Source organism: Cucurbita maxima, unplaced genomic scaffold (assembly GCF_002738345.1).
Source record: "Cucurbita maxima cultivar Rimu unplaced genomic scaffold, Cmax_1.0 Cma_Scf00006, whole genome shotgun sequence".
Classification (NCBI taxonomy): Eukaryota; Viridiplantae; Streptophyta; class Magnoliopsida; order Cucurbitales; family Cucurbitaceae; genus Cucurbita; species Cucurbita maxima.
This window is the reverse complement of record NW_019272022.1, coordinates 797,134-807,692: the sequence shown is the minus strand read 5'-3', so window position 1 is coordinate 807,692 and position 10,559 is coordinate 797,134. Positions and strand designations below refer to the sequence as shown.

Genomic DNA, 10,559 nt, shown 5'->3' with positions numbered 1-10,559 from the left:
TTTTTTTTTTTTTTTTTTTTTTTTTTTTTTTTTTTTTTTTTTTTTTTTTTTTTTTTTTTTTTTTTTGTCAAGCATATGTCTCTGAGCTTGAAATCTATCTTTTCAATATTTGCATTTTTTTTCCAAGTGTTAAAAGAAGAAGTAGACTTAGAAGAGCATACCACTTGGAGTTCTTCTCCCAAGTTAATTGCCCTTCAATTTTGAAGGCAAGGTGTAAGAATTTTTGCATATCAAAGTACACTTGCATATCTACTTAATGAGCAAGTTGTCGGTTCAATCCACCAAAAAATTTAGCAATTATATCTTCCTCGTCTTCATAAATGCATGCTCTATTCATAAGAGTCTCCGTTTCTTTGTAATAATCTTCTACATTTTTTAATCCTTTTGTAAAGTATAAAATTTTTGCTTGAGTCCTCGAGAATAATGCTTAGGAATGTACTTTTTCCTTATCAATGTATTATTTTTCTCTCACGTTTCAATCGGTTTTTATAATTTCTCCTCCACTTTGATTTCAAACATGTCCACTATATAATTGCATAATCACAAATTCAGTCATGGCAAGTTTTAGCGCCTTTCTTCACTAAAATTGTAGCAATCGAAAAAATGCTCAATTTCGCTCTCATATTACAAATTCTTCTCTAGATCAGACTTCCATAAAATGTTGAAATTTTGAAGTTTTACTCTCCTACCTCCTCTTTCTTCTCTTCTCTCATATTGGTAATCCCTCTTAACCCTTCATAGAGACAACGAATATTGGAAATGTCAAGGAATCAGTCATATTAGCTGTGATTGTCCTAACAAGAGAGTCATGATCATCAAGAATGGCCAAGTTATCATAGATGGTGAGGAAAGTGACCAAGATGAGCTAGTTGAAGAAGAAGTCCAAGAGGATGAAGAGGAATTGGAAGATGGGAGTCATTTGGTAGTTCTTACAAGAAGACTTCTTAAAACTCAAGTTACAAAGAATGATGTTGATGATCAAAGAGACAACATATTTCACAAACGGTGTTTAGTCAAGAGGACTCCTTGCAATCTTGTTATTAATAATGGAAGTTCGCACCAATGTAGTAAGTACCATGTTGATCAAAAGATTGTAAGTTCCAACCCAACACCATCTTAAACCTTACAAGCTTCAAAGGCACAAGGTCAGTGGTACAATGAAGGTAGTTTCTCATGCTTTAATATCTTTTACTTTAAAAAAAATATAAAGATGAAATTCTTTGTGATGTGTTTTCAATGCTTGCTAGAGACATATTGTTTCGTCGACCTTGAAAATTTGATAAGAAAGTCATGTATGATGGTTATTTGAATAGGTATGCTTTTACAAAAGATAGCATAAAAACTACTCTTGTACCTTTGAGTTATGTATTTGTATTTGTTGGTCAATTAAAGTTGGAGAAAAAATAAAAGGGTTTGAGGATGAAGAATGGAAAGAAAAACAAGAATCCAGTGAAAATTTAGAAAAAAAAATCAAAGAGAAAAATACAAAAAAAAATAATAATAAGAATGAAAAAAGGTATGATATTGAAAAAAAAGGAAAAAAGTGAGTTGTTTGGCTAGAGTTGGAGAGGTAAGAAGGCTAATGTTTTCGCAAACAACCATCTTTGTACTTCCGTACAAGAAATGATGTTCGGTCCCTAATAATAACAATTTGTCTTTGCCTAGTTTGTTTTAATCTCTTTTACAAGAATTTGAGGATGTGTTTCAAGATAAAGGACCTAAAGGACTACCTCCTATTAGAGGTATTGAGCATAAAAAAGACTTCATTCCGGGAGCTGTTGTGTTATTCTTAATAGGACAACTTATAAAGTCAACCCAACTGAGACTAAAAAAAATTAGAGGCAAGTGGAGGAGCTCATGGAAAAAAGCTATATACGAGAAAGTTTGAGTTCATTTTCGATACTAGTTTTATTGGTGCCAAAGAAAGATAGAATGTGATGCATGTGCGTGGATTGTAAAGCCATCAATAAAATCATTGTAAAGTATGACATCCTATTCCTAGACTAGACGATATTTTTTATGAATTGTCTAGTTCATGTCTATTTATAAAAATTAATTTGAAATCGGGATATCATCATATTAGAATGCATGTATGAGATGAATGGAAAACAGTTTTCAAAACTAAGTTTGGATGGTATGAATGACTTGTTATGCCTTTTGAGTTAAGTAATGCTCGTAGTACATTTATGCACTTAATGAATCATGTTTTGAGGGAATATTTGGGAAACATGGTGTTGTGTATTTTGATGATGTTTTAATTTATCGAAAACTTTGCAAGAGCATGTGGAGCATGTTAAGTCAGTTTTAATTACACTTAAAAAAAGAGAAACTTTGTGCTAATTTTAATAAGTATAGTTTTTGTATGGAAAAAGTTAACTTTCTTAGCTTCATAGTTGGTAAACATGGAGTTTGAGTAGATGAAGAGAAAGTTAAAGCAATTAGGGATTGACCAACCTCAAAAAATACAAGTGAAGTTCGAAATTTTCATGGGTTAGCTAGCTTCTATATGAAATTTATAAAAGATTTTAGCACGATAACTCCACCATTGAATGACTTAGCGAAAAATGATATCTTCTGATTATGAATGCTTGAAGTATCTTAAGGGTCAAAGCAAACTGAGTCGTAGACATGCAAAGTGGGGGAAGTTTATTGAAACATTTATGTATGTCATTAAATATAAGCAAAGTAAAGATAATATGGTAGTTAGATGCATTATCTAGAAGGTAGTAGCTAATGCATTATCTAGAAAGTACAATTTCTTTACTTCTCTTAACAAAAATTCTAGATTTGAGCATATCACAAATTACATAGAGATAACTAGGATTTTGGAACTATTTATGCATCTTGTCTGGCAATAAATGCGGTGAATGATTATTATGTGTTTCATGAATTTCTATTTAAGAAAAGTAAACTTTGTATTCTTAAATACTCTATAAGAGATTTGTCTGGATAAGAAGAAACACACGGTCGTGACTTAATGGGACATTTTGAGACTAATAAAACTTATAATGTGTTGCATGAACACTTCTTTTGCCCAAAGATGAAGCACGATATTCATAAGTTTTGTAGCCAATGTTTTAATGTAAATAAGCTAAATCTATATCACGATCAAATGGATTGTATACACGTTTGAATGTACCTAACAAACCTTGGACTAATATATCTATAGATTTTGTTCTTGATTTGTCACATACAAAAAAGGAAAAAAAATAGTATTCTTGTTATGGTAGACCGCTCATTTTCAAGACAGGTGATGCAAACCATGTTGCTGACTTGTTCTTTGGGAAAGTAGTAAGATTACATGGAATCATCAAAATTATTATTAGTGATAGAGATGTTAAATTTTCAAGACACTTTTGGAAAGTATTGTTTGGTAAATTTGGTACCAAATTGTTATTTTCAACTACATGTCATCCTCAGAATGATGGGCAAACTGTGGTGATTAATAGAACATTAGGAGCGTTGCTTAGGGCTAATATTCCTAATAATATTAAGTTTTAGGACGAATGTTTGTCATTTGGAGAGCTTGCATATAATAGAGCAATTCATAATATCACTCATTGTTCTTCTTTTAAAGTTATTTATGGATTTAATCCACTTGTGCTCTTGATTTGCTCACTATTCCTTTGTGAGTTAAGTCATCACAAGTAAGGCATATTTGATCAATACGGTGCACAAATAGGTGAAGAAGAGAATTGAAAAACAAGATTTCAAAGTTGTTTTAAGAATTAATAAATGACGAAAGGAAATAATTTTTCAAATCGATGATTGGGTTTGGATACATTTTCGCAAGAAGTTATTCCCAACTCAAAAAGAAAACAAAGTTACATCCAAGAGGAGATAACCTTGGATTGGGTTTAGATACATCCAACACCTACAAAATTGATTTTTCGAGAGAATTTTCAATACATTCTACTTTCAATGTTGCCAACTTGAGTCTTTTTTATGTAGGTGATGATTTTCCTGATTCGAGAACGAATCCTTTTGAAGAAGGGGAAGATGATAAGGATCACGGTATTCCAACTGAATCTATTACACGATCCAAAGCCAAGAAGATTCAACAAGTATTTTTATTCTTCATCTACAGAATTTGACAAACTCGATTCAACTATTATTTCATGTGTTACAAACTGATTCGATTGAAGAAACACCATTTGGAGCTTTAGAAGTGAATATTTGTACGTTGAAGTAGCGGATGAACTTGCTATAAATAGCACTTGATTGATAATTTGTTATAAAACTTTATTTATTATTTTAATTCCATAAATTATTGTAGTGGGCCAAAGGGTGGAAAGTTACTCGTCAAAATAGCCTAGCTTTTTTTTTTAAAGATTCTAGTTAAGATTTTCCCCTTAGAATTTGAGTTTCATCTTTGTAATTTCTAAGTTTTCTAAGTTTTCAAGAAATTCTTGTGGTAGATTACATCTGAGTTATTCAATCAAGTTGTGATCAAATTCGATGGTGGAGTGACTCAAATTAGAACAAGATTTCAAATCTTGCTTCTAATCTTAAAAGGTATTCTAATTTTAGCATTATCTCTTGGTCGATACAAATTTTGTATAAGAAAGTGTTAATTTCTTTGATTCGAGGGTTCTTGCTTCAACAAAGGCTGGGATCCTTAGAATGAGGATTAACATTGTCTTTTCACTACTACTATAGCTATTTGATCTTCTAGAAATGTCTGAAGTTCCAAGTGGTTCTCTTGCATGTCAGAAGACCCTGTTGGAGATTGAAAGTTGTTCATTGGATTCTAGTGCCGCAGATCTTCCGAACAACAGATCTCATCTCAGGGTGGACCAACTTTTCTATTCCCATACTTGGTAAACTTATATGCCACAGTAGTAAATGACTAGTATCCTGGATTGAAGCACGACCTCATCATACCTATTCAGACCATATGACGTCATCTCTTTTGAACAATCATATGTGTAAGGTCATAGTGTCACTGAATCTAGGGAGTGTAAACAAAAACTATAATTTTTGAAATATAATAAAGAAAAGCTTTGTTAACTTAATATATATATATATAATGGGCGGCATTGTGGAGCCATGCTGTATAATCCTTCATCACATTGTCAGTGAGAAAATGAGGCAGAACTTCACAAAGATAATGAGAGTTTACGTTTTGCCTCACAACGTCACTCCCATGCAAAGTAAAAGACTATACGAGTCTTCATCCCCCCTTCACGAACGCTTTTGCACAATGTAAGAAAGTCAAACTCCCAACAACAAAAAACCATAAACCAAACTAAAGGTGAACAACAAAATGACCAACTTTAATATAGTTTGCGCTCTTATTTGTAGGATCAGCTAGATCAAGCATATATTTATGTAGAAGCTTGAAGGCATATTCACTTATTGTGCAATATTCTGTTCTTGATGTTTATGTCCCTTTTATTTCTAAAAGGCTGTTGAACTTGAGCAGGAAATATGGCTGAAGGGTGCTGTAAAACAAATAACATGCCCATATCCTCTTCCTCTGCAACAGAGTGGAGGGCCCTGGAGGACTCCTTTACTAATTGCAGATGAAGGGCAGTTCCATCACTTTGCTTGAACCTAGATTTCACCAACTAGCCTTGCTTCAACTGTCCTGCGGGAGTATGCACCATTTTTGGAGACGTCATTCTACCTCTTCTTTCCCAAAACAAGAATACTATTCTTTATGTTTAAATATCATGACACCTGAGTAAAGGAAGAGTACATAAATGAACTGAGACCACATTCAAATGAGAACGATCCTAAGGATAAAATGACTTAGAAAGATTTAAAAAAATAGAAAGTAACTACCTAAACCAACAAGGTACACATTTTTTTGGTGGCTCAATTATAAAAAATTCATAATTAAGCGTGATTTTCTTGGAGCGATTCAATGTTGGGTGACTTCCTTGGAATTTTCCTAACATGCATGTGAGTGATGAAAAAGCATGCTAGGAGAACTTGTGTTTGTTTATGGGCCTAGTCTTCACTCTTAGCAACGAGAAGTAAGTAACGTGACTATGTCGCATGGGATGCAATGGAATGCCGAGGTCATTAGGCGCCAAATTCGTATTCCTAATCTTTTGGGCATGGGTCATTACAAATAGTATTAAAGTCTAGGCATGTGACACCTAAGTAAATGAGGGGTATATGAATGAACTGCGACCACATCCGAATGAGAGCAATGTTGAGAATAAAATAACTAAGGAAGGCTTAAAAGAATTGAAAATTACTACCTATACCAACAAGGTGCACCTTCCTTTTCGAAGGCTCAATTATAGAAACTCAATAGTTAAGTGTGCTTTGTTTTGAACAATTTTATATTGGATAGCCTCTGGGAAATTTTAAAAAAATGCATGCAAATGAGGACAAAGCATGCTGAAAGAACTCGTGTTGGTCTGTGAGTCTTTGCTCTAAGAAGTGAGAAGTAACGTGGTCATGTCGCAAAGGAATGTCAGGGCCATCAAGGAGTAAGCAAAATAACTTGTGTTGGTCTATGAGGATAATCTTCACTCTTAGAAGCAAGAAGCAAGGAGAGGGATAATGTTCACTTTTGGTTTGAAATGGCAAGCTCTAGCTGATGCTGCAAAAGCTATATCATGCTATTGGAAATTTGTTTTGCGCAATTGTCTGTCCTACAAGCTTAACTTTTGTCAGATAAGTTTGGAGCAATGACATTAGAAATTGAGGTCAATATAGAGGAAGCAGCTGAGCTTGTCAATCACGCTGAATCAAATAACTATAGGTAACTGGAAATAAACTAATTCGAATCATGTCAGATAGAATTGCTGATTAATCCTGAACAAACAAGCTCATCATACCAAACTTATATCTTTCACCGATTTACGTTGCTTAGAAATGTTGACCCAAGGGCTGCAAGAACAAGTATTTCTCTTAGCAATAGTATGCCATCCCAAAGAATCAAGGCCATGTATACTTGCAATTACCTACCGCCAAAGAGAGGATGACTCATGGAAAAATCTCCATCCCTATTTTATTGACCTTCAAACCACCCATTAAAAGTCCCCCATCAGTGGCTTTTAGAACCAAGTTTCATTTACCAAGATGTTTGGGCTTGCCATCTTCATTGCCCTCCCATAGAAAATCCCATCTTGTTATCAATCACAGAAATAAATTTGGCAAGTTAAACTTAGAAAGAACGGAATTGGATAAGGTTCATCTCCCTCCTCTAGAAAGCTGTCCAGTTTCTTCATCACCTTTTCAGAAGTGATTAAGGTATTTATAATTTTGAAATTTGGAATATGAAACCCTTTCCAATGACTACCCGCAGGAGTGCTTGGCTTTACTAATGGATAGAGATGAGGTACGTTTAAACTAGATTTTTTCACATATCATCTAAACCTAGTAGGATGGAACTTTGACCATTCACATTCCATATAGAAAGGTCCAACTAGAAGTGTTTAAAAATTCAAGCACACGAGAAAACACATGCTCTGTTTCAATTCTCAATCAAGTCATGCGCTGGACAAATGTAATGTAAATAAAGTAATACAATTGTGCTCTCATCCCTTGAATTGCCATTCTCTGCGGCACATGGGGCAATGAGCCTGAGAAGTCTGTGCATTCACCCATTTAAGGATGCAATGAAGATGGAAAGCATGGTTGCATGCACCCCAAACTGCATTTAAAGAAAAACTGAATGAGGGGCATTACCATCTTGTTCAAGAAAAAAAAACGTTTAAAGGGAAGTGAGATAATTAAAGAACCAACTAGATCCAAACATGGTTATCAATCCGGAATTAGAACAGGGTGCAGCCTCATTTTCTTGTTAATTAAAGAACCAACTAAATGGTATCTTAAGCTCTCTTGCATGTATGTGAGTTAAATACACACACACTCACACATGATATTAAGCATCACAAATCATCTGTGCTAAACTGTGCGGTGCAATTATTTGTGGCAGGAAAGAAAGTATATGAGGTTAGGAAGACAAAGCTAGTTAACTCACTCAATGGGCAATCATCCCCGGGGAGTTTGCAATCAGGGCAACAACCATCAAAAGCCATCCTACAAATTCCACATGTTTCATCTTGAGCATTCCAAGTCCATGATGCAACAGCATGCCACCTATATTTTACAGAAGGGAATGGTTAATTTAATTATACTCAACAGAAGGAAATGTGAGAAAAGAAAAATGGGAGCGTACTCTTTTTAGACACCAAACACGTTTGCAGAGGAGTCTGGGTCAAGGAAAATGTAATTGCATATATGGCAGATTAAAAGATACCAGTTCTAATGTGTTGATGCAGACAGAATATTGTACAACAGCTAGCAGAGATATGGTACTGAAATGTACATAGTTGGAATGGGGTAATTATAGTTGATCCAGAATGATGATAAAAAGGAGATCCAAAAGCACATGTTAAGACATCAACAAAAATAAGTCATGGAGAACACAGAAAATTCCTCAGTGGTAAGAATAAAAAGATACCTGAAACTACGAAAGAGAGTAATTGAGCAATCACAACATTATTGCAACCATTAGGTTGAATGAACTGAGGGCCTTGTTTTGCAAACCTTTCCAGTAGAACCTTTTCTTCTTCCTATCCAAAATAGGGGCTTCATCACCAAGCCCAACCATTTAGGATTAAAAAGGATTAAGATGAACATGAAGTTGTTAATCATATCCACGTCCAACTTTCATATTTGATTTTTAAGCTTGAAAACATATGGATCGATCAATCAATCAAGGGGCACAAACTAATATGAAAACATAATTACTGATTTCTCAACATTAAGGAGGACAAAAACCAAAAGCCCAATAGTGAGATTTTGCTGCCTTTCAATTAGGAATAAGTACGACAGAGTCGATCAATATACAACAGATGTTTCGAGAATGGACATGAAAACAGATATGCAATGGATACTCAAAATTTTTACTTTCATCTCCACTCCGGGTAAGCCAATACCTGTCATCAATAAAGGAAATTGTAACGATACGAGTTTCAAAAAAAAAACGCCTGAAATCTCGTCGGATTCGCGAGATTTCCGGCGAGGCACTCCTTTCCTTTTGAGCCGCTGTTGTACCTGTGGGAGAGGAGCAGAAAGATTGAGGTGAGGAATCGAAAACGTCGCGAGGCTTCGGACCTTTGTGAGTTCTTAGGTAGGAGCTAACCAACGCCGGGGTACTTCGTAACAAGAGGGACAGACGCACCGTCAAGGACGAACGGAAGACGGCGGTTTCAGCAACGGCAGTCGAGTTCCGCGATTAGGGTCTGTCGAGATTCTCCGTTGAGGAAGACAAAGCAGCTGATCGCGGGTCGGGTTCTTCGGGTACCCGCGAGCTCGCTTCAGCCAACATGCGGCCCGCTGTTTCGGCCCGTGCCTTGCAGTCCGCGTTCAGACACTGACTCTGGGCCACGACCCATTCCGGCCCAAGACCAGCGATACCAGCCCGCGTCTAGAAGCCGTGCGCCGCCAGTGACCTTCTCGGCTTGTCGGCTCGGTACTTCGGCTGCATCGGCTCGGCTCGGTGTCGTGGCTCGGCTTCGTGGCTCGGTATACAAATAATATACCGATTCCTAGGTTCTCGATCCTTCTGCAGCCATTTCCACCTTGTTTTAGCTATCTGAGGTCATTGTAACTCTTAATTGCTAAAAATATATTTTATGATAGGAACTTACCTTGATATAGACATACGGTCTACTTGGTTACATTATTATGAAAAGTTTTTATGATAGGAACTTACCTTGATACTAGACATAAGGTCTAATTGGATTACATTATGAAAAGTCGATGTATGTATATAATGTGGTTTTAGAGGAAGTAGTTAGGCATTGGAGTTAGCTTATCGCAAGTGACTTCGGCCAAAGCTAGAGAGGTAACTTAATATTGGAGTTAGTTTATGTATGATGGTGTGTGTCCTGTGACCTTTGCATGCACCATATTTTCTATGAAACGTCGATGTATACCATGCCATGTATTTTTGCTGTGAAACGTCGATGTATATCATGCCATGTATTTTTGCTGTGAAACGTCGATGTATATCGTGCCTATGTGTTTCTGTTCTTGCCATGAATTGTTTTCTTCGTATGCGTGAAATTAGTTGACTTGTCATGAATGTGATGAGCGCTTTGCATGTTATGGATGCAGTGGCTGAAGAGCTACGATATGCTTACATAATATTTAACTAAGTCATGCTATGAAACACGGCAAGGAATGAATTATAGTATGTATTGATGTTATGAAACACGGCAAGGAATGAATTATAGTATGTATTAATGTTATGAAACACGACAAGGGAATGAAACGAACGTAGTATGTATTATGCTATGAAAGGTAAGACATAGGGACCTCATACATGTTGTGTGTCATGTGATGGTGTTAATATAACACATGCGGAAGCAATTTGAATCTTAGGCACTTTTAGAACATCAATTATAGTAAATAACTAGCATGTTCATAAGTATTAAAACTTAATGAGTTTGAATACTAACATTTTGTAGTTCAAATTCTTTTTTCCTCACGAACCGGTTTCGAACGACCACTAGTGTCTTCTCCACTATCCTCCGGCCTTAGAACGGGATTGTGGAATCTAGTGAGTGACTTAAACTTGGGAGGGA

The 10,559-nt window shown here is 35.7% G+C and overlaps 1 protein-coding gene across 1 annotated transcript; it reads right to left on the bottom strand.

The window, feature by feature from the left end:
• Positions 1-7,342: 7,342 nt before the first annotated feature.
• LOC111480755 (anaphase-promoting complex subunit 11) lies at positions 7,343-9,634 on the bottom strand. The gene is made up of 4 exons (XM_023125919.1): positions 9,621-9,634; positions 8,865-8,906; positions 7,946-8,064; positions 7,343-7,615 (listed from the first exon to the last, which is right to left on the bottom strand). The coding sequence occupies exons 1-4, from the start codon at positions 9,632-9,634 to the stop codon at positions 7,500-7,502; spliced, it is 291 nt and encodes a 96-aa protein (XP_022981687.1). The 3' UTR covers positions 7,343-7,499.
• Positions 9,635-10,559: the final 925 nt, after the last annotated feature.